Source organism: Myotis brandtii, unplaced genomic scaffold (assembly GCF_000412655.1).
Source record: "Myotis brandtii unplaced genomic scaffold, ASM41265v1 scaffold2662, whole genome shotgun sequence".
Lineage (NCBI taxonomy): Eukaryota > Metazoa > Chordata > Mammalia > Chiroptera > Vespertilionidae > Myotis > Myotis brandtii.
Window position 1 is genome coordinate 12,457 of NW_005360132.1, and position 25,281 is coordinate 37,737.

Sequence of the window (25,281 nt, forward strand, 5' to 3'; positions counted from 1 at the left end):
AGTTCTTCCTACAGGTGTATGTCTTACTTATCATAGTGTTCCAGTGTCAGTGAATGTGTTATATTTTAATATATGGGGAACTGTGATCTACAATGGTCAATCACTTTGCCTTCCCACCCACAGTAATGAAAATTCCATTTTTCTGCAACCCTGCCAGCAAAGGTGAAGGTTAATCTTTTTCAATGCTAGCCCCATCCGTGAGTATACTGTTAACTTGGTTTTGTTTTTATTCCATTTCCCTAAAAATGTTTGATGGTGATTAATTCTTCATGCATTTCTTTTTTTTTGTTGTTCTTCGTTTAATTTATTATAAGAAATACATGCTTGTTTTTTAAAATCCAATAATACAGATGTACCTGAAGAAAATGGTGAGAGCCCCCCCCCATTTTTCAAACATCATATATATCTTCATGCATTTCTTTACACTTTCTTTATCTCCTTTGTTAAAATATCTGCTCAAAAATTTTTATCTACTTCAAAAGTTAATTTCTTATTCTACACAATAGGACAGTGCAGCCTCTAAGACATATGTTTGAATTTCACTCATTCCTCAATGACTCGAATGACTTCTTTGCTTCAAACATCATATATATCTTCATGCATTTCTTTACACTTTATCTCCTTTGTTAAAATATCTGCTCAAAAATTTTTATCTACTTCAAAAGTTAATTTCTTATTCTACACAATAGGACAGTGCAGCCTCTAAGACATATGTTTGAATTTCACTCATTCCTCAATGACTCGAATGACTTCTTTGCCATATGGAATTCTTGGTTTTGAATTCTATAAACAAAATAGTTTTTCTCAATTTTTATCCTATGTCTGATTTATAGCCCACTTGTACCATACACTTATAAGTTTAATCTGCATTGTTAACATTCTCCACCAGTGTTCTTTAAGTCTAAGCATTTATTAATACATTAAGCGAAGTCTAGGTTAGTAGTAGTTGACAGTTTCCCTGGTGTAAATACTGATCATCACCACATTGAAACTGCCAAAATGATGGCGTTGAACCTGGTCCTAAGACATTATGTAATACATCATATTTTACTAGTGACTGGGTGCATGGATTCATGCACATTGAAAGGAAAATAATTAGGAAGTGGCCAGCGGGGCGGGACTGTCCCCACAAGCGTTAGAGCCAACCTCCCACAGTCCCTCCCCAGTCAGCAGCACCTGGGGCGGCACTGTGGCTTGAAGGGTCCCTCCCACAGGTGGAGTCCCTCGGCCTGGCCTGCAGGGATTAGGCCAAATCCAGCTCGTCAACATCCCCAGAGGGTTCCTGGATTGTGAGAGGGCAGTTCTCGGGTGACGCATCCCGAAATCCAGCTCCCTCCTCTCTGGTTCTGTGGTGCATCACCCGAGAACCAGTGCATCACCTGAGAACCACTGCTGCCAAGGAACCACAACTCAGCAGCTCCTGCGTTGAGCATCTGCAGCCTGGTGGTCATTACGCATCATAGCTACTTGTCAGGCAGTCAGACAGTTGCTTAGCCTTTTACATATATATTTTTTTCAGCATACTGATAGAGTAGCAATGAATGTGATCAAGAACATTCATAATTAGCTGAATTATTGGAAAGTGGTAAGTTTTAAACATTTTTTAAAGTTTCATATAAGTGTGATTGATTTAAAACATAAGTTTTAAGTAAATATATAGGGTGTCCCAAAATTCACACAAGAAGTAATTTTGATAGAAAACACAGGTTTATAATTAAAAATTGTACATTTTTTTATGGATTCATAAAGTATACAGTATAGGGTTATGTATAGAATAGCACATCGGGTAAATGGCCTCCACGGCTTTGCTGGCACATACGCAAAGCCGTGGTCTTCATTGGTCTTCATTGTCCCTGCTCCTGGGCCATAATTGGTACTTGGTAATGCTTATCAAATTGAAGGGATTGAAATCAAAGGGCAACAGATATTAGAATCTGTTTCAATAAACCAAGTAAAATCAGGCTTTTATTTTTTTATTGTTGTTAATGCTCACGCAAAATTCAAACCTTGCGTGAATTTTGGGACACCCTATATATATTTAAAACTAGAGGCCTGGTGCATGAATTTGTGCACGGGTGGGGTCCCTTCGGGGTGGGCTGCAGGGATTGGGCCAAAACCTGCAGGTCAATGCTGCCTGCTGTTCCTGTCTGCCGTTCCTGCCTGCCGCTCCCGCTCATCCCAGCCCCAGTACACCAGATAGTCAGCCCTGATCTGGAGAGACTTGCACTGATGCAGCGGCACTCACCTACCCTGAGCCCTGTGTCTGGTACCCATCTCGAGGGGGATGGGGTTGGGGGGCAGGGAAGCAATCAGCCCTTCGGACAGGAGGGTTGGTGCCCTTGCCAGCCTGAATTCCAGATCCGCCCTACTGTCGTTCGAGCGTCTAGGTAGGGGAAGTGGCTGTGGTGCCCGAGCCCAACTTCCAGGAGGCCCGCAGTTCTTTCAGGAATGGCCCAGCAGCACCGACCCTTCACTGCCTGGCCCGTTTTCTGGAGATAGGACCTGCACGACCACTGAGGGAGGGAGTGGTTGCTGCTGGACTGGTGGGCTGCTAGGATGGGTCAGTCAACTGAGAAGCACTCCCACTGTGGGAGCACACTGGCCACCAGGGGGCAGCTCCTGCGTTGAGCAACTGCCTCCTGGTGGTCAGTGCACGTCATAACGACCTGCCGGCCTGGTCCCCCCAACTGCCCTCCCCTGCATGGCCTGATTGCCCACAGCTGCCGTCCCCTGCTGGCCATCTTGTGGTGGCCATCTTGTTTGAGGGTGTGACAGTCAATTTGTATATTACCTCTTTATCATATAGGATTATATTCTTTTCTATACCAGAAACTCTAAACCTACTTTTGCCATATCCTGTTTTTCCCAGCCATTTTATAATCTCTCTTTCTGTCTTTCTCGGCTCTCCATGCAGTCATTGACATTCATTCCTTTACAATAGAATAGTTCGTATTTTTCATAATTTATAGGCACTATTTTGTGTGTATTCTTTAACAAGTACTGGTTTCCTCCATGCTACACAGTTTGAGATTCTACAGTATTGCTTATGTCAATACTTAATGATTTTTATTGCTGAGTAGCATTGGATAACTACTTTATTGACCTGTCTATTATTTTGGTTATTTCTAGGTTTGAAGTATTATACATAAATCTGCTGGGCATATTTGTGTTCAGTTCTCTATATCGACATATGTTTTACTTTTCAAACTGTTGCAGTGTAGGTGAATGTTTTCCATTTAAGATATATGGCCCTGTGACCCAAAATGGTGATTGCTTTTGCCTTCTCATAACCCACAGTATATAGAAATTCCAGTTTTTCTGCAACCCTGCCAGCACATGCAATGGTTAAACTTTTAAAATAATATCCCAGGAAATGAATATAGTGTTAACTCACTTTAGTTTTAATTCCATTTACCTAAGAAATTTTTATGGTTAGTGTTGTTGGTTTTTTTTCATACGTTTGTTTACATTGTTTTTCTCTCCTTTGTTAAAATGTCAGCTAAGAATCTTTTTCAAATTGTTTAAAGAAATGTATTATTTTAACTAGAAGGAAGACTGTGCAGCATCTAAGACAGTTTGAATTTCACTCATTTCTCAATGACTCAAGTGACTTCTTTGCCATATGGAATTATAGGTTTTGAATACTGGAAGGAAAATTTTTTTCTTCAATTTGTAGCCTATGTAAAATTTAACCCCCTTTGTACCTTATGTATGCATTATTAACATTCCCCACCACACTTGTTTAAGTCTAAGCATTCACTAATACATGAAGTGAAGTCTAGGTTTGTAATGTCTGTTAATTGCCCCATTGTACATGCTCTCGTTATGGTCAGTTTCAAGCTGTCAAACGGATGGCAGTAAACATGGGCATGATAAAATATTTCAATAGCAAATCATTACATTTTAATTCCAACATACTGATACAGTGGCAACAAATATGCTCAAGAGCATCCTTAATAAAAATAGTAAATTATTTGGAAAGTGGAAAGTTAAAAATTTTTGAAATAGTTATTTAAGTATAATTGATTTAGAACATATATTCAAAAATATATTTTTATTGATTTCAGAGAGGGAGAGATAGAAACACCAATGATAAGAGAAAGTCATCAATCAGCAGCCTCCTGCACACCCCAAACATGGGACTGAACTGGCAACCTGAGCATGTGCCCTGCCTGAGAATCGAACCATGACTTTCTGGTTCATTGGTCGACACTAACCACTGACCTACATCAGCCTGGCTATTACACTTTTTTACATGCACTTTTGATGTTTCCATACATGCCTGCATCTCTTAAACTGAATTCTTCCAGACTCTTTCAGTGCTTCCTTCTTGGCATATAAAAGTACTGATCATGAATATAATCTACCTTTGTAATACCTTATTTCAAATATATCCATATAAAGAAACACTTATGAAACCCCATGCATCCTATTCTAGCCTTCTATCACTATTTGTCATCATGGTGGTTCTGGTGTCTGTCTATGCTCAAGTACATTAGTGTGTTGTTTTTCCGAAAACCCCAGATATGTCTGGCCCTGGTAAGGTAGCTCCGTTGGTTAGAGCATCATCTTGATAACACCTATACTGCAGGTTGCATTCGTGTGAGGGCACATGCAAGAATTAAACAATGAATGTATAAAATTAATGGAACAACAAATGGATGTTTCTCTCCCAATTTTTCTCTCTCTCAAGTCAACATCTTTGGTGTATTGCTGTGTTTATTTTTACCCATTTAATTAGTTGACACATGTGAACACCTGCACATACCAGGTACCCAGTGATGAACCAGCAGCCAGGGTTCTATTGAGTCTAGAGCATGCAATGCAGAGAGAACAGGAGGGAAGGTGCCTCTGCTGTCAGTGTGGAGGGTGGGGAACTGGGTCTTTGCTGTACAATCACCCATAGGGGATGATGACATTTGTCCTCCATGATACTAAAACTTAAGGGGTCAGGAAAAGCTATGGGTCTGGACATACCCTTTGTGGTCTGCACATTCCAGCGAGATGTTAAGACTTCTATATTTTAGATTCTATTTCTTCAGGAGCCCATATTCCTCTAGGGTGTTAAGGCTTGGAGAAATAGTGGCAGCTGGGCAGGTGGGTCAGGTAAAATGCCAGGGCAGTTGCCAGGTTGAGTTGGTGCTGGGCCATGTGTGTGGCTCTGAGGCCCTCTCTAGTCACAGTCCAGGCTGGTGGCCACTGTGTTCTTTGGGGCCATGGTTAGTGGGAAATGGAGCAAGCTCTGCTGCAGGAGTTCCTGAGGGGGAGGAGTGGGATCATGACCAGGGAGTCAGCATGTGCTCCAAGAAAACTTGTGACCCAGGCAGGGCCAACCTAGTCCACTGTGATGAAGTGCTCCAGCCTTTGCCCTGCCCAGGGAGGGAGAGGAGCTGTCTCTGCAGAGGCTGATTCCCTATCTGCCCATCACGTCGTCGTTCAGGCTGCTGAGCCAGGTGGTCCTGTCCTGGGTTACCAGTGTCTTGAAGTTTAGCCCCTAAAGGAGGTTCTAGATATTTATAAATCTAGAGAGAGCAAATGGCCCTGATCTTTCCTTCATGGGTAAGCATCCACCCTGCTGCACTGACTGCTCTACTGCCTGCATAGCCCACCCCTCTACACTCTTTCCTGGCTGTGCCTGTGATGTTCCACTGAATGTGAGACATGCTCCTGATGTGAGTTGATGGACCCTGAACTCTGGGCACAGTGTGCTGCTGGGGTGTGTGGTTGAAGGAGCAGAGAGGTTGGGATAGGGGACAGGGCTGGAGAGGGGCAGGGTCCTTGAGTGGATGGGCTGAGGGAAGGCTCTAGGAATGAGAATTGGAATCAGACTGGATGTAGAGGCAGCAGCCAAGGGCGGGCACAGCTGAGACCTGTAAGGACCGAATCATGGACAGTGTTGACCCAACTGTTCCAGACTCTGGAGATACAGAGTCCCCTTCCCTTAGGAGCTGGAGTCCTAGTGGAGGACAGCCCACAGACAGTGAACAGGACGGCTGTGACAGGTGACAAGAGCTCAGGCACAAGATGAAGCCAGTGGTGGTCAGTGGGGGCCTCCCTGAGACAATCCGGGAAGGGGTGGCAGAGTCCAGATGGAAGGCCTGTTGGGAGCATGCCCCCTTACCCCCATTTGGGAGGTGAAGGGAGGTCACTGTGGCTGATTTGGAAACTGAAATTAGAAAGGGGGGGGTGGGTCCTGGCTGGCATGTGGGCGCTGTGGCAGGACTTGGCCTTCTCCTCAGGAGGCCTCACAGTTTCCCTCCAGCCCCAGGCTGTTTTCAGAAGGGCTGATGGGAAGCTCCTTCAGAAATATTGCCAGAGGGAAATTTACAATCCCGAAAGCACATAAAGAATCCGGCGGCTTAAGCATGTTTGCTTATTTATGAGTAAAAGTGTATCTGTAAGGTGCTTTAGTTTACACACCACAAGGATAGTTCTCCAGAGGAAAATGACAAACACAGAAATGTACAAGGAAACAGTGATGATGGTAAGCTTCCTCAGAGTTTCAAAAAATTGGAGGACCCATGGGGCAGGATATGCAATAGAAGAAACACTATTTGAGATAGAGGATCCTTAGACATTACAATATATCTGTCTAAAGTTGTCATCTTTAGAATCCCAAGACTAAATCTCCATGTGATGGCCAGAGGATTCTCTGCTTTAAGAAAAATTGCAAGTTGGCTGACTCGTGCCTCCTGTGTCACTGGCCGTATTTATAGACATTAAAACACTAGAGGCCCAGTGCACGAATTTGTGCATGGATGGTGCCCATCAGCCTAGCCAGCGGTCGGGCCGATCAGGGCCTTCTTGCCCAGCCTCAGTCAGGATCGGCCGGCCAGCAAGAGGGACAGTCGGAGGTTGGTGATCCGCAGGAGGTTGGCTGTGGGAACACACTGATCACCAGGGGGCAGCTACTGCATTGAGCATCTGCCTCCTGGTGGTCAGTGCGTGTCATAGCAACCGGTCAACCAGTCATTTGGTCGCATAGACTTTTATATATAGAGATGGGTTTCACTAGGGAAAGCACAGTTTCTAGTTCACCATGGGTTCTACTCACTCCAGTGTATAAAGTTATGTTGGAATCCCTCAGAATCAGCTTCTCCCGTGGGAAAGTTAATATTATCACTCAAAGACTAACCTAAGTTAAAAAAAAATAAACAGATGACTTTAATCAGAAACAATCAGATTTTAGAGCTTAAATAAAAACAAGGTGGGGATCGTGACTATGACACTAATAGTGTGGGGTTTGTCTAAAATCCGTGATATTGATTCTTTTAGCCTCTTACATGAAAGGAGACAGACTTCCACAGAGTTCAGATGATGATAACTGTTCTAGAGAGATAGCTTTAGATTTAACCATATGTACTTGAAACATCAACACCTTAGTTTTTTTCATTTGCTCCTGGGGAATTGTTTATTGATGAGAGAGAGAGAGAGAGAGAGAGAGAGAGAGAGAGAGAGAGAAGCATCGATGTGAAAGGAAACATGAATCAAATGCCTCCTCTATGCTTTCCAAACAAAGATCAAATTTGCAAATTTGCAACCTAGTTATGTGCCCTTAGGAGGAATCAAACAGGCCATGGTTTTAGGAAGGGGAGTGTTTTGCGGGAGGATGCTCCAACCCACTGAACCACTGAGCAGGGCAGCACCATAATTCTTAATGTTTCCTGAAAGAGAGTAAATTAGGCCCTAGCTGGCTTGGCTCTGTGGAAAGAGAGTCGACCTGTGAACTGAAAGGTCCTGGGTTCAGTTCAGATAAAGGGCACATGCCCAGGTCGTGGGCTCAAACTCCAGTAGGGGGCGTGCAATTTGCGGTGGATCAATGATTCTCATCATTGATGTTTTGTTTTAAATCCATTTCCCTAAGAAATTTTTATGATGAGCATTTCTTTATGCATTTATTGACACTGTCTTTATCTCTTTTGTTGAAAAGTCTGCTCACTTTTGCCAATTTTTAAAAGGAATTTATGATTTAATTAATAGGAAGACAGTTCAGCATCTAAGACATCTGTTTTCACTTCACTCTTTCCTCAAGGACTCAACTGACTTCTTTACCATTTGGAATTACATGTTTTGAATACTGGAAAGAAAATTGTTTTTCTCAAATTGTATCCTATGTGCAATTTAAAGCCCACTTGCATGATACTCTTACAAGATTAACAACGTTGCTACCATTCTCCACCATTCATTTTAAGTTAAAGCATTCAATAGTATATTAAGTGAAGTCAAGGTTTGTAGTATTTGTCAAATTTTCTGTTGTACATACTTCCATTATCATCACTTTCAAACTTCCAAAGTGATATCACCGAACATGGGCCTGCTAAGATATTTCAGTAGCAAATCATTATATTTTATTTCCAAGTTATTGATACAGTAGGTACAAACATGCTCAAGAACATTCATAATACAATAGTAAAATAATTGGGAAGTGGCAAGTTTTAATCATTTTTTAACTTTAATGGAAGTATAATTGATTTAAAACATACATTTAAAAAATATATTTTTATTGATTCAGAAAGGAAGGGAGGAGAGAGAGAACAACATCAATGATGAGAGAGAATCACTGATAGGCTGCCTCCTGCATGTAATACAACGGGGATTCAGCCCACCACCTGAGCATGTGTCCTGACTGGGAATCCAACCATGACCTCCAGGTTCATAGATCAATACTCAACCATTGAATCACACCGGCCAGGCTCTCCTAAGCTTAAGGGATCCCGCTCGACCTGCAACTGAGGCAGCAATGAGCAGCGACAGCCCATCTCGGGCTAACCCTCTGAACCTGTGCTCAAGGCCTTCTTTTCTCTGATTCTCCAGTGAGCTCACAGCAGCCTCCCTTTGGCTCATTTATTTTCCACAATGTTTCTAGGAGCCAAAGGACCCTTGCCTAGTCTCTCTTCTGTTCCTTTTTCCATCCTAAGCCCTAGTTGTTGTTGTGTTTTTTTTTCATTTTCCCCAGTTTTAATAAATATTCCCTCAAAATCTGTGAATTTGTGTTGTGAAATCTTTTCTGCATGATGAATTCAACTCAAACACTGCAGGCCAACCTGAGGCAGACCCACACCAGGCTGGTTCCTGTTCCACAACACAGTAATGTCTGGGACATCCTCTATAAAGACAGAGCAAGGCATGAATTTGCTTACAAGACTTGGAAGAAAATGTGATGGCCCACACTCACTTTGCTGTTGTTGAATCAAATCAATCTTAACAGTGTTCATGTTTTAAATGTCTTTATTGATTTTTTTAGAGAGAAAGGGAGAGGAAGAAACATCAATCATGATGTAGCCCCAAATAATCACTCTTTCCCCCTACTGGGATGGAGCGCCCCCTGCCTCCCGGGTGTGTGCCTTGACCTAGAATCAAACCAGTGACATCGTGATTCTTGGATCCACTCCCAACCACTGAGCTTGCCAGCTGTGCACACCATTCTATCTTATTGTTGACTCTGTTACAGATGTTCCAAATTTCCCCCATACCCCTCCCCCCTTTACTCCCTCTACCCTGCCCCCACTGCTTTTAGGCCCTCAGCACATTATTGCCCATGTCCATGGGCTATGCATATATGTACATACTTTATTTAAAATATTTTTGTTGATTTTAGAGTTTTGAAGGAGAGGGAGAGATAAAAACATCAATGATGAGAATCACTGATTAGTTGCCTCCTGTTGGACTCCACCCCCACACTGGGAATTGAGCCTGCAACCCATGTATGTGCCCTGACCAGGAAAAGAACCAGTATCATACGACCTCATGATTTGTGGAATGTAATGAACAGCATAAATTGATGAAGAAAAATAGATTAAGAGACATAGAAGCATCAAATAAACTGTCAAACTTCAGAGGGAAATCAGGGGAGGGAGGGGTTAAGGGACCAACCAAAAGACTTATATGTATGCATGTAAGCATAACCAATGGACACAGACACTATGGGGGGTGACGGCATGTGCTGTGGGGCATGGGTGGCTGGGGAGATCTCAATGAGGGGAAAAAAGGAGACATATGTAATACTATATGTAATACTTTAAACAATAAATAATTTTAAAATATAGATAAATAAACAAATTTAAAAACAGAACCCCAACCATCCTGGTTCATAGGTTGAGGCTCAGTCATTGAGCCACACCAGCTGGGCTACATTATTTAAAAAATACATGTATTTTTTATTGTTGGTAATATTACAGATGTATTCCATTTCCCCTGTGTCTATATCCTTTGGTGGATCTCTTGCATTCCTCCCCACCCTCTTCCCTCTGAGATTCATTGGTTTGTGCCAGTTAGCCAGGCCTCTGGTCCCATCTTCCTCCTCAGGCATTACTTGCTGGGCCACAACACCAAAGTCATTGGCTAGGATGCTGGGCGGTTGGAAAAACTACATTACCCAGAAGGAAATGCGCCCGCGTGGGCGGAGCTAAAGGGCATTTTGGTGTCTGCGCATCCGGTTAGGGTGGGACTTCCTGCTTCCTCCTCTTGGTTGTCGTTTTAGCCTCTCAGGTCTCCACAGATTCACAGGCTTCAGGGCGCTGGACGTGAGGAGGAGGAGGCCTGGGAGGCAGCGCGCCTGCTGTGCGGGGTGTGTCTGAGGCTCCTTGAGCCCCAACAGCCCGAGATTGGGGTCTCCGTGCCTCCCGGACTCCTGTCTGCTCACAGCGTCCCCGCAGCCGGACCCCATTTCACCCTCCAGCCTTGGGGACCGGCCTCTCAGGTCCCGCCGCCCAGGTCCCAGCGCTCAGAATGGTGAGTCCCTCGTGGGTGACACATGGCTGATGGGGGAAGAGGGGGAAAGGCTGCAGTGCCGCCTTATAAGGACGTGATGGTGCGACTGAGCAGGGAGGACTCGGGAACCCGGGCCTGTTGTGGGTGTAAAGGCAACAGAGAGATGAGGTGAGGTTTTACGTGAGGAGTTTTACCTTCATTCTCAGGACGCTGGGGACATGGATGTTAGGGCCGCGGAAGGAGGAACACACGGGGCCAAAAGGGGAGAATTATGGATTTATTAGGCCACCTGGAAGGCTCGAAAACGGTCCTGCTGAGGGACTTGGGAGGCTGAAGCTGGTCCCGAGGCTGCCACAGCCTCACTTGTCTGGTTTTGCTGCTTTTCTGGGCCTGGAGCTGAAATGCAACTGAGGCCTGATGTGATCTTTAGGGAGGAAAAGGTCAGGGGTCTTAGTTGCCTGACTAGTTATTTGCTAGGGGAGTGTAGGTACCCTGGGGGCGAGGTTCTTGTTTCCCAGTTGTGCCCCTTGCTAGCATCCAGAGCTTTCTTGTAAGTCCTGAGACAGGATTTCCAAATGGGAAGAGCAGTGGTTAGGCCCCTGTGCCAGTTCCAACCTCTGCTGTGATGCCCAGGGTTATGAGGAGAGGGATTATCTGAACTGCCCTTTTGAGTCGGATATGGTGGGTTACGGGGACAGGTAACGACTGATTATTGGGGGCTACATCTGCATTGGGTGAACGATTGGCTGTAAAAGAGGACTCCAGCTCATGTGATGGAGGTGTTCCAGATGGGTTTTAATCTGGAAAGGTGGAACCATGGGGTGACAGCAATTATCTAAATTGTGCAATGTGTCAAAATTAAAAGTGCCATTTTTAGGCCATTGAGACTTATCATCTAGTTTATATTGTGACCAAACATTGTTACAAAAGAAAATGAGGTGTTTGGGATGATCTCCCCCGTGAGTGTGCAGTGGGAGTGTGGTGTGGCCCACAAGAGAGGAAGGGTGAGTGACAGACCACAGGCCCAAAGGTGACTGTTTAGGGTAGGCATCTCCCCAGCTAAACCAATTTCCATGAGAAATGAGAGTGACCCTCTGGACTTGGTGCCCCCACTCAAGAGGGACCCAAAGCCAAATGGCTGAGGAGTCTTCTGGCCTAGTGCTAGGACTTTTAAGATAAGAGACTTTGGAGAAGTCAGTGAGAGAGAGTGGGCAGAAGACTCCAGATGAGGGAAATTGTGGATCGTCACTCACCTAGAGAAGATTGGCTGGTGTGGGATGGAGGGTCAGCAGTGGAGAAGGAGAGGTTCCCGATCCGGCTTAATCCTTGGCTGGCTCGGGAAGGAGGGCTAATCCAGGCTGGCAATCGAGTCACTGGCGTAGGATTTGGAGATAAGCCCAGGTTGAGCTGCCACTACCTGCTGCTGTCCAAGTAGCAAACTTAGGGTGACTGGGGCGATGGCTCCCTATCCCCATAGAACCCTCCCAGGTTTCCCCACCAAATGTTAGAATCACCGAAGGAGGAATGCACGAGGCCAAAAAGGGTAAAGAATTATGAATTTATTAGGTCATCTTGACCTAATAAATGGCACCATCACCCAAAGACGGGGAGTCAGAGATTTTAAAGGACTCTAGGGTGGGCGTTTTCTGGGCAGAGAATTCTCTGTTTAGGTTTGGATTCTGGGACACTCTGGAGGGAAGAGATAACAGTCTTATAGCAAGTAGAATGTGGTTTAAGCAATTAGAATGTCCATTGTGAAATGGCATAAAGGTCAGTTCCCAGGGGAGTGGGTTTCGACTCAATTATTTGATTAGACCTAATAACAGATGGCTGTGAAAAAAAGAGGGACATTTTCTGAGGCAGGGTTCTAACTTTCCTAACATTGCTCTGAGGAAGTACAGCCTAGAAGACAGAGGACAGCAGCTGTGGACAGGAAGGGGAAGTCCTGTAAATGATAAGGGAACTGGCAAGAGTGAGCCCTGAGGACTGAGCCCTGAGATAACACAGGCATCTGGAGGGCACCAGACCTCTGGGCTGGGCAAGGGTACTGAGCATCCTGAGCCCATAGATGAGGGTGGCGGTTGTCAGGCTCTCAGTAGACCATTTTCTTTTTTGTTTTTAATATATTTTATTGATTTTTTTACAGAGAGGAATAGAGAGTTAGAAATATCGATGAGAGGGAAGCATCGATCAGCTGCCTCTTGCACACCCCCTACTGGGGATGTGCCCACAACTAAGGTACATGCCCTTGACTGGAATCGAACCTGGGACCTTTCAGTCCGCAAGCTGTTGCTCTAGCCACTGAGCCAAACTGGTCAGGGCTAGACCATTTTCTTTCCACGAATTCCTGCAAATGCAGAATCAATTAGGTGAACAGGTTTGTAGAGCTTATTTCAGGGGCTCACACACTTGTGGCCTCTGAGAGAGTAGAGTCCTGGGACTGTCCAGCTGCTCTTGTAGCCCTTGGACCTGGGTACTTTGAACGGACACTAAGCCCAGATTCCTACAGCCATGGCTAGAGCTTCATGACGTGGACCTTGTATTTAGCAACCAGTGTAATGAGTGGGAGGTCCTCCAGGGCATTGGTTCCAGAATGTGCAAAGGCTTGGAGTGAAGAGTGAGCTGATTCTGAAATCCGCAGGCTACAACAACAACAACAACAACAACAACAAAAATATATATATATATATGAATGAATGAATGATATAGAATGAAGGGAGAGGGAGAGGGAGAAACAGTGATGAGCAAGAAACAAGGATTGGTTGGCACTTGCGTGACCCCTACTATGGATCTAGCCCACAACCCAGGCATGTGACCTAACCCGTGCATGGGTCAGTGCTCAGCCAACTGAGACACATCAGCCAGGACTGTCGATCAGTTTAATACAGGGAATCATGGTCAGGTTGGTAATGGTAGTAGTAACTCAGAAGGGACAGAGTGAGCCTGAGGACTGGTTTTCCTGCTGGGGCCACTGTTTGTGGGAGGTGGGTGTCACAACACAGCTTAGGGACAGAAGTTGTCATGTAGAGTGTCAGGGAGAGATCATGGTTTTTCAGTGGCCAAGCCCTTTAAAAGATGAGTGGACGTGAGATTAATTGGAGGCTGAAGAGTTATTCAAATAAGATGAGACTAGGGCTGATACATATTAACTTCTCTAAACACCAGGATTTTGTTGTGTCCCTTGGTGTGGCCTGTATGTGGGGAATTGCAGTCAGTCTTGTGGATTAGCTTAGAGGCTTGAGTGGTCATCTGTGAGACTCACTGGGCATGGTGCAGAGAGCCATTGGGGCTGAGACTTGAGTGGCGTTAAGTGAGAGATGTTGGCAAGCGTTCTCTGGCATACACATGATGAGTAATAAGTAGAAGGCTAAGGAGAGGACTATGAGGGCTGGGGCTGAGGGAGTTCAGGTGTGAGAGAGGTTTGTAAAGAGTGATGTACACTTGCAGAGGGAATGTGAATTCATGGCCACGGCACCCTAACATTGAGTCAGGAGTGAATGATGGGAAAGTCCATTTGTGGTGGTGGTTCAATGATCCAATAAGGTGAATTTTAGGGTGATTACCTGTAAAGAGGGTGTTTTTATACTATATTCTAGGTACAGAGCTTAGGTGCCATTTAACTAACCACCTGCCTTTTGTTGTTGGGGCTGACACACTGGTTGATAGGAATGAGATAGCATACATCAGTGTTACCCAGGCTTCAAAATCTCCACTGGCATTAGTAAGGGAGAATGGTAAGGAGAAATAGATTATGGAGATGGTGAACTATAATTTTGGAAAAGAAGATGATTAGGAAACAATTTGTCCTTATAAATTTGCCTTACCTTTGAAGTTGTGCCTCTGGGAATGAAGCTGTGTGAGAGAAGTGTTGTTCAAAGAACAGTGTGCATCAGGTGGTGCAAAGCCATGGCCTCAGCACCTTGGGATTGGGCTCAAGAGGGTGAAGTGTGATGCCATGTATTTGTTGTCTTTGAGAAACAATCTGAGGGACTACAAGGGTATTGCCTGACAAGACCAGTATCAAATCATTTACACTCTCAATTTTTCTTTCTCAATTTTTATCCTGTGTACAATTTAAACCCACTTGTACTATATACTTACAGGTTTAATCTGAATTGTTAAATAGCATTCAGTAACTCAAACTAGATGAGATTGGGTTGGTACATATTTACTTCTCTAAATACTCACCAGGATATTGTTGTGATCCTCAGTGTGGCCTGGCTGAGGGATTAACAGTCAGTCTTCTGGATTAGTTTAGCGGCTTGAATGGTCATCTGTGAGACTCACTAAGCATGGTACAGAGGGCAGCACAGCTGGGAGTTGAGTAACGGTTTAGTGGAGAGATGTTGGCTGTGACTGATGAAAGGACATCAAATGCAGCACCAGGACAGGTTGGTTCTTGTATCTGAGATCTGACTGTGGTTCTTCATAGGTTAGATTGAAGGAAAAACAGTCATGGAGAGAGAGGCCTTCATAGCAGGAATCAAGACTGCCTCTGTGAGTGTGGACTGTCAGTGTCTGGACAGTATTGATCCTGTTTGAATTTGGCAAGCGTTCTCTGGACCTCACATGCTGAGTACTAAGTAAGAGGGCGAGGAGAGGACTATGGGGGCCCGGACTGTGGGAGTGCAGGTGTGAGAGAGGTGTGGTAGAAAGCATGATGAGCCATTGGAGAGGAGTGTGAATTCATGGACAGAATGCCCTGACATTGACATAGGAGTGAATGAAGGGAGAGTCCATTTCTGGTGGAGTCTGGAAGATAAAATTAGGGTAATTTTAGGGTAATTGCCTGAAAAGAGGGGTGTTTTGGAGCTACCTTCCAGGTACAGGGCTTAAATGACATTTATCTACCATCAGCCTTTTGTTGTTGGGGGTGACACACTAATTGTTAGGAATGAGATAGTTAGGAATGAGATAAGAATGAGGATGAGGCATGGGAGGCAACAGGCAGGTTTGAGGCCTGCTGCTTCACACATTCCTCTCTGCTACAGAGTGTGACTCAGCCTCACCCCATTTATCCTTCCAGCCTTGCCTGCGGGTGTCTCTCAGGTCCTGCAGCCCTGATCGCTGCATCCAGAACAGTGAGTTGTTTGTGGGTGACACAGGATATGATGGGGTGAAGAGGTTGACAGGCTGCAATGCCACTGTGTAAGGACTGGGTGGTATGACTGAGCCGGAAGGATTTGGGAAACCCAGGCCTGTTTTGTGTCTTAATGCAACCAAGAACATGAGGCCAAGTTTTCCATGATGAATTTTACTTTCCTTCTCAGTGTGGATGAAAAGGGGCCACATGCTAACCCAACTATCTCAGGGAGCGCCAACATGGTCGCCATGCAAACTCAGATACCTAAATAACCCCAAAGAAGGTCTGTAATTAAAATTTGTAACTAAATGCAGTTCATGACCAGTAGTCATAAACTTTATGGCTATATTCTTTTCTGACAAAAGTCAATCTTTACCTAACTAAGCCTGTCTGTTTTTGTTTTGTTTTGTTTTGTTTTTGCATCTATGGTAACATATTGTTGGAATGTCAGGGTAACCTGTAACTTCCCTTTTTCTGGACCCTTCAGGGACTAACCAATGGGCCAGGGTGGAGACCACAAATTCACTCATTGTTATTGTTATGCTGTTAATTAGTGACTGTTAACTATCCTGTACAAACCTATGTAAACTAGCATAGGTCTATCATTTACTTTTTATCTAATCCCAGAGGTTTCCCCACTTTACTTGCTCTTGCCTCCCATATCTATCACCATTGGATTTCATGTAGCTCACTCACATCTCCTCCTTTGATTGCAGTGTAAAAAAATAGGGGAAAAAAACATCATTCTCTGGAGCATTATCTCAATACTTTGAGATTCTGCTTTTGGCCAATTGTAGTCAGTTTTGCCAAAATAAACTCAGAAAAATTCTTTCAAGTTTTGGATGTTTGTTACATTAAGATCAGGAAGGTGGGGCCATCCATGATAGCGACAAAAACAAGGGATATGGTCTGAGATAGGGTTCTAAACATTTACCCAAAATGCTCAGAGGAAGAACAGACTAGAAGAGAGAGGAGAGCAGTTAGGGACAGGAAGGAGAAGTCCTGTAAAAGTAATGCATCTGGCAAGAGTGTGCACTGAGGACTGAGCCCTGAGGTAATGCAGGCATCTTAAGGTCACCTGGCCCTAGGGCTGGGTAAGGATACTGAGCAGCCTGAGTCCATGCATCCTGATGGTGGTTGAAAGGCTCTCAACAAACCTTAATTTTTCCACAGATTCCTGCAAATGCAGAATCACTTAGGGGTACTGCTTTGTGGAACTTATTTTAGGGCCTCCCACTCTTATAACCTAAGCAATAGTGGTCTCCTGGGACGGTCCTCTCCTTCGACCTCAGGACCTTGATCAGACACCAAGCCCAAAATGTTTAGTCCAGGTCCCTCTTTTGGGCAACCAGTGGAATGAAAAGTTGTAGGCCCTCCCAGGCATAGGTCCCATAATGTGCAATGGCTTGGAGTTACGATTGAGCTGGTTTCAGAACCGGCAGGTATTCTTTCTAAAAAAAAAAAAAAAAAAAAAAAATGGGAACAGGTAACAATGGGACAGGAGTCAGGTCTAGAGGAACTTTGTGACAACTTGGGTGTCTGTGTTGCATGTTATGGGAGCAATGGGACATTTGGAGCTGTGGAGGCAGGTGATGTGACCAAGGTCTCCTTAGATTGTGTGGCTGCAGCATGATGGACAATATGGGCGTGAGGGAGGTAGTAGAAATAGTAGGACGATAGCATTAGTGAGTGTGATGGGAACTGGCCCATGATGGTGACTGTAGAAGTGGAAGAAACAGTTGCATTATGGATTGGTGTTTTAGGTGTGGCCACCTAAATATTCTAATTTTGAGGATGTGAGAGAGAGAGAGATAAGAGTCAGAGAAGTCATGACATTTTGGATTTAGCAGCTGCAGGTATGGAAGCACCATCCACTGAGATGGAGAAAATCATAGTAAAAAAGTAATATTCATTGGGGATACAAACACTTTTCTTCCTAGCCTGTTAGAGTCTGAGATTTCAGAGAGCAGTTCATAAGCATCTCCGACTCTGAGGGGTAGTTCAGAATGAAGACTTCTTCAAAAACTTGTGAAGAATTATGGACCAGTAGGAGATTAGATGATTTTTTAAAATTGGAGTCTGAAGAGTAATTCAAACAAGTTGAGACTGCGGCTGGTGCATATTTACTTCTAAAACATCCACCAGCAACTTTTTGTGCCATTGGGTGTGGCCTGAGATGTTGCAGTCAGTCTGGTTGATTTGCTTAGGGCCATGAGGGGTCATCTGTGAGACTCACTGGGCATTGGGTAGAGGCCAATAGGTGATGGGACTTGAGTGATGAAGCCTGTGACTGGTGAAGGGACGTCAGGTGAAGCACCAGTGGAGGTGGACTATGCTCATCTGAAATGTGATGTGGTTCTCAGTAGGTGAGGTTGAAGGAATAAACAGTCAGGGAGGGAGGTCTTAGCAGGTTCAAGACTGTTGCTATGACTGTGGACTGTCAGAGTTGATGGAATCCTTGATCTTCTTTGAATTTGCCAAGCATCCTCTGGAACACACATGCTAAGTACTGAGTAGAAAACCCAGGAGATGGCTATAGGGGCTGTGGCTCTGGGAGTTCAGTAATGAGAGAGGTGTAGTAAGGAAGAGTGATTGCACTTGGAGAGGGAGTATGAATTCATGGTGGCAGGTCACCAATATTGACATATGAGAATGAAAAGGGCATCCATTTCTGATGGTGTCTTTATGATTTAATACTGGGAATTTTAGGGTAATATGATTAAATATGATTTAATATGGGGAATTCCCAACAAGATGGGTTGCTGTGGTGCTACATGCCAGGGCCAGGGTTTAGGTGCTGTATATCTCCCCACCTGCCATTTCTTGTTGAGGGCTGACCCAGTGAACAATAGGAATGAGAGAGCATACATCAGTGTCACCTGCGTTTGAAAATCTCAACCAGAATGGGGAAATGAGAAGAGATAAGAATCAGAGGGAAATATATTACAGAGGCGGTGAACTACAATTTTGAAAAAGAAGCTGATTAGGAAACACCCTGTCCTTCTCATGGCTTATTTGTGTTCCCAGTGAAGTTATGCCTTTGAGAATGAAGCTGTGAGACAAGTGTGGATCAAAGAACTATAGGCAGCAGGTAATGCAAAGTGATGACCTCAGCAAACTGGGATTGGAGTCAGAAGTGTAATGGGCATTATCATGTTGTTTGGTGTCTTGGAGAGACAATTTAGAGGACAACATGGGTTTTGCCTGACAAGATCAGTGTCAAATCCATCACATTCTCTTTTTGTGCAGCATCTCTTCCTACTCTATGTTCCTGACACCCACTGCTATTGAAAAGGGGCAGTGTGACTCACATTTGAGGATCAGAGCACAGGTATCTTGTATCTCTTCATCTGCCTTTATTGTTGTGGGAAGACACAGCATCAGTAGGAATATAAGGAGAGATTGACTTTGATGGACCAAGGCCTGCTATCTTCTCTGAACAGGGGTGTAGGGGGAGCAGATGGATGTGCAGGGTGGAGAGTATGACAAGCTTGGAATCTGAAGAGAGAATCTTATCACGGGATGTACTGTCTCCATTATGACAGGATATGAACTTTGAAGACATGGCCATTGCCTTCTCTCAGGAGGAATGGGAGATCCTTGATGAGTCTCAGAGACGTCTGTACTGCAATGTGATGCTGGAAGTGTTTGCATTTGTATCATTCGTAGGTAAGACCTTCACATCTCTCCTAGGGTCCTGAAGTGATGTCCACTCTTTATTTATTCTCCAGACATAGCACTCTCTCTCTCTCTTTCTCTCAAAGCCAGACCATGGGCTCTGCTAATTCCCCCACTGTCTTGTCAATAAGCTGTGTCTGCCAGTGCTGACCTCTGCGGAGAGCCCTGAGCAATAGACTCCATAAACCTCCCTAAACCGGTTGCCTCAGAAACTGCAGGAAGTGTCAGGGTGTCAGCAGTCTTACAGACAGCTTAATGGGTCCCACCTGCTCTTCCACACCCAGGGAGGGTGACTATATCCAGATCCATGGCCTCCACTTCGGCACCTTTCCTGTAGATAAGGACCTTGGTGAATGCCTGTGCCAGGTATCTTCTTTACTTACATGAACCAGGGGCTGTTCTTTTAAGACCCTCCTTCAATTGTTTGTAATATTACCTTCCCTGAATACTATTGCAAGCCAAATTCTATGGTCAAGTGATGGCTGCTCACCTCTGTTGTCTTTCATTGATACTCAGAATATTTAGTTTGTACATATCTCTAGAGAAGGAGGTGCAGGGAAAATCCTGGTTTTTTCCAGGGTGAACATACAGGATGGTCTCAGAAGATGCCTGGCCCTTCTGAGTGGCAACTTGGGGAAGGTATGACAAAAGGATAGTGTTCATATTGTACCAGGAACCTGCTCCTGTCTAATGGTGTTTGGTGCAGGTTCCAAAGGTCATTCCTCATTTATACCTTTTTCTACCCTTGACACTTTGCCGACTCATTATTTTATCAGTGACTTCCTAGCTTTGGCTACCTTCACCTTTGTGTCCTTTTTACATCACCTATTCCTCTGCACATCTCTTTCTGCAGTATACTACAACATGGACCTATGCAAGTGTTATGAGGAGCACATACGTGCTTAAACACCAGCTACTTGCCTATTGAATTTTCTTTTTCCACCCTTGACACTTTGCCGACTCATTATTTTATCAGTGACTTCCTAGCTTTGGCTACCTTCACCTTTGTGTCCTTTTTACATCACCTATTCCTCTGCACATCTCTTTCTGCAGTATACTACAACATGGACCTATGCAAGTGTTATGAGGAGCACATACGTGCTTAAACACCAGCTACTTGCCTATTGAATTTTACTTGGAATGAGATGTAACCAACCTTCTGCACAGCTTGCCCATGTCACCAGCAGAGAAGATCTACTGAATGCTGTTAACAGCAGAATGATATGGAGAGTCTGCTTCTCTTTCACGTAGTGCTTGCCATGTTTTTCTATTTCTGTTGAAGTCTTCCTTGTTTTGTGATCTTCAGTGGTCAAGAACTTCACAATGGCCTCTCATTAATCCATCTTTCCGGTCTTTCATTTTCAGCCAATTGCATGAAACCAATGTAGTATGTGCAACACACTTTTATAATGGGACTTCACCCTGTCACCAGAGTCAACATTCATTTCCTCGTCATTTCTCTGTTTTCAGGTCCTTGGCATAAAATGAAAGATGTGGAGGCCTATTCTGAGCACAGTGTATCTGTAGGAGAGTCTCATGTCAGGGCTTCCAAGACAGCTGCAGCCTCCCAGAGGACCCATCTGTGTAAGCCGTGCTTCTCAGTGTTAAAAGATATTTTGCACCTGAGTGAGTTACAAGTTGTTTACTTTGAGAAGAATGTGTTCTTAAGTGATGCATGTGTGAGAGACTTGTGTTTTAGTGCAAACCCTCACCAGCAACAGCAGAATGCCAGTGGAGAGAAGCCCTGTAAAGAAGATATGGAGAGGTCCTCGCTTGGTACCAGTTGCTGCTTCTACTTATCCGGGGTGCCTGCAGCTAGGACGGAGGTTGGGGAAGACTCCCCAGCCATCTCAGGGCTTCTCCAGCACCAGGCCACTCTTAATACCAAGGAGCCACACAGTAACAATGAGATTTCACAGGAATGTCTCAGTGGAAAAAGACATCACCAGTGGGTTGAATGTGAAACATCTGCAAGCCAGAAACAGAAAATTGCTTTTCAGAAAGGTCTCTGCTCTGGAGATATGATTTATGAATCTAATACATGTGGGAAAGTGTTTAGACCAATCTTTAACCACCCTCAACATGGGAGAGTTCACACTGGAGAAAAGCCGTTTGAGTGTACTGATTGTGGGAAAGTCTTCAGTGAAAGCACTGCTCTAATTAAACACAACAGAGTTCACATTAGAGAAAAGCGGTATAAGTGTAGTGATTGTGGGAAGTTCTTCAGTTACATGTCCAACTTCGCCAGACACTGCAGAGTTCACACTGGAGAAAAGCCATTTGGGTGTAGCGAATGTGGTAAGCATTTCAGACAAAGGACTGACCTTATTATACACCACAGAGTTCACTCTGGAGAAAAGCCATATGAATGTAGTGATTGTGGGAAGTCCTTTCGTCAAAGGCCTCACCTCGCTAAACACCAGAGAGTTCACACTAGAGAAAAGATTATGAGTGTAGTGAATGTGAAAAGTCCTTCAGTCAAAGAACTGACCTCACCACACACTACAGAGTTCACACTGGAGAACAGCCATATGAATGTAGTGATTGTGGGAAATCCTTTAGTAAAAGTGATAGCCTCAGGAAACACAAGGGAGTTCACACTGGTGAATGTAGTTAGTGTAGTGAATGTGGGAAATGTTTAGCTACAAACATAACCTGGTTAGACACCTGAGAGTTCACACTGGAGAAAAGCCGTAAACGTGCAGGGAATGTTTCCTTTTTCTCACTTAGAATAAGAACACTTAAGGAGACTCCATGGGATCCATTTAAATTAATGTAAACCCCATTTATTAAATGTAAACCCCTTGGGGTCCCCTCTCAGGTTCATGGATGGATGAAGTGAAGGGCCATAGAACTGCAGGCTGAGTGATGTTGGAGAATTGGGGAAGACTCTGATGGCAGAAAGGAGGAATAGAGTGTGGAGGCACCGTTTCGGGAAGACTCTAAGCCTTTGAGGAATAGCTGGAAGATCTGGCATCCCTGGAAAAGAATACGTGGATGGGTACAAATGGGGGAAAGCTGAGGGTGAAGAATACTAGGGCCCTAATCCACCCCCATGAATGAGCTGGATACCCCTGGAGAGGGCTGGGATAGTCAGGTGGTCCTCCTGGTCTCTGAAGAGAAGGTCAATCCCTTGCCCGTGTGTAAGCTGGGCTGACACCTAATAGGGAAGGTGCCTGGGGTTGCTCCGAGCATCACTTTCTGTCCTCTGGGCTCTCATTATTTACTGGGTGTGCTTGGACACCCAGGAACATTGGGACAAGGAGGGAAAATTAGGTCCAGTGCGCTCTCCATTGGGGATGGAGAGAACTATGGAGGGACCACATTTAGTGCAGGTTCAGGCACAAATAAATAGAAACCCAGGATCAACATTGATGGTAATGTCAGCATTTTTACAATCAGCCCCACCGGGTTGAGCGCTCACTCACCTGGGCAATGCAAAAGATAAAGAAACCCGGAGGAAGCATAGAGACTGATGTTAATGTCAAAGAAGATGGATGCTGGAATGCTTGCAGTCCTGTACCTTTCCTAATCAGCATTCTCAACATGTGGGTCTTCTCCTCAACCATAGTGGGGGAACCGAGGCAGCCAGGGATTTATCAAAGGTCACACTCAGAAGTGGGCTGTGAGTTCATGACCAAATTCCTTTTGCTGAAACAGTGATGAACCAGCAGCCAAGGTTCTAATGACTCTAGAGCATGCAATGGCAGAGAGAACAGGAGGGAAGGTGCTTGATGTCAGTGTGGAGGATAGGGAACTGGGTCTTTGCTGTACAATCACCCATAGGAGATGATGACATCTGTGCTCCCTGAGCCTAAGACTTAAGGGGTCAGGAAAGTCTCTGGGTCTGGACATACCCTTTGTGGTCTCTGTAACTTCCAGTGAGATGTTAAGACTTCCATATATTAGATTCTATTCCTTGAGGAGCCCATATTCCTCTCGGGTATTAAGGCTCATCAGAGCAGAATGATGCTCAAGATTTTAAAGATCTGAAAAAAGGTGATATTTTACATCAGCTCTAGTTGTCAAAACGTCTTATTTTGTATTTCTGCTACCTTAAATTGAAATAAAATGTTAGTACTTACCAGAAAAAAAAGTGACAATGATGAGAATATTTACACCAGGAAAATTGCCAAATACTACAAACCTTGACTTCACTTAATGTATTATTGAGTGCTTCAACTTAAAATGAATGGTGGAGAATATTAGCAACTTAGATTAAACTTATAAATGTAATATGCAAGTAGGCATTAAATTGTACATAAGATAAAATTTGAGAAAAACGATTGTGCTTCCACTATTCAAATATATAGTTCCAAATGGCAAAGAAGTCAGTTGAGTCTTTGAGGAATGAGTGAAGTGAAAACAGATGTTTTAGATGCTGAACTGTCCTATTGGTTAAATCATAAATTCATTTTAAAAATTGGCAGAAATTTCTAACCAGACATTTTAACAAAAGAGATAAAGCCAATGTAAATAAATGCATAAAGAACCACTCACCATAAAAATATCTTAGGGAAACGGGTTTAAAACAAAACAAGTTAACACTATACTGATTTTCGGGCCTACAATTTAAAAATATTAAACCTCACATGTGCTCACAGGAATAAAAGAAAACTGGAATTTTCATTATTGTGGGTGGCTGGGAAGGCAAAGGGAAAGACCACCTTAGATTACAGTTCTGCATATCTTAAAAGGTAAAACACGCACCTGTACTGCAAAGTTAGATAAGTAAAACATTCATGTATATAAAAAACTGAATGCAATATTCCCAGAAAATCCTATATAATAGAGTTAATATGCAAATTGACCCTCATGCCATAACGCCATCACAAGATGGCTGTGCCCACAGTGGAGGTGGGGTTCCTGTAACACAAGATAGCTGCGCCCACAGTGGAGGCAGGGTTCCCATAACAAGCCACAATGAGCTATCAGCAGGACCTGAGGCTGCAACCCCTGCCTGGTGGAGCTTGACAGGATCTCAGGCCCTGCCCCCCACCCCAGCACAAGGCCGGGGGACCTCAGGCTACCCCCTCCCCCAAGAGGGCCTTGACGTGGTACCTCAAGGCACGCCCCTACCCTGGTGCCAGGCTGGGGGACCTCAGGCCATGCACCCAGCCTAGCGGAGCTTGACAGGGAACCTCAAGGCACACCCTCTGCCTGGCGGGGGACCTCAGGCTACACCCTCCCCCAAGAGGGGCTTGACGTGGTACCTCAAGGCACGCCCCCTACCCTGGTGCCAGGCTGGGGGACCTCAGGCTGCACCCCCCACCTGGTGGGGCTTCATGGGGGCCCTGAGGCTGTGCCCCACCACACAGCAGGGTTTGACAGGGTTGGAGCCCGCTGGTCTGGATCTCAGCCAATGGGGGTGGGGCCGGCCGGATCTGGGTCTCGCACGATTGCAAGGTGTGGAGTGGGCAGGGACTTGACTCTGGGTCTTGTGGCGTGCCCTAGACTCTGATAGGAGGAAGATTTTCATATACATTTTACTAATTTTCTTTCATCTCTGACACTTCTATTACAGGGAAAGGGCAAATAGCAATATTAAAATATTTCCTGTAATTAATTCCCTTTTAATGTCACAAATTTCATACACCAGGCCACTATCTACACTAATAAAAGAGAAACATGGTAATTAGCGTACGACCGCTAACCTTTTCACTGGCTAATCAGTGAGTATATGCAAATTAACTGTCAGCCAAGATGGCGGCTGGCAGCCAGGCAGCTGGAAGCGAACATGAGGCTTGCTTGCTCCAGTGACTGCGGACTCAAACGTTCCCCGCCTAACTTGCCGGCCTCTCAGCTGCAAG

At 44.6% G+C, this 25,281-nt stretch overlaps 1 protein-coding gene across 1 annotated transcript; it reads left to right on the forward strand.

Moving 5' to 3' along the window:
* Positions 1-10,449: 10,449 nt before the first annotated feature.
* On the forward strand, positions 10,450-24,299 carry LOC102243358 (zinc finger protein 501). Its single transcript, XM_014541307.1, is given in 6 exon segments — positions 10,450-10,731; positions 15,737-15,791; positions 19,043-19,124; positions 19,339-19,462; positions 20,942-21,913; positions 21,916-24,299. Coding segments are annotated over 4 exon segments (1,335 nt in total). The 5' UTR covers positions 10,450-10,731; positions 15,737-15,791; positions 19,043-19,058; the 3' UTR covers positions 22,089-24,299.
* The last annotated feature ends 982 nt before the right edge of the window (positions 24,300-25,281 follow it).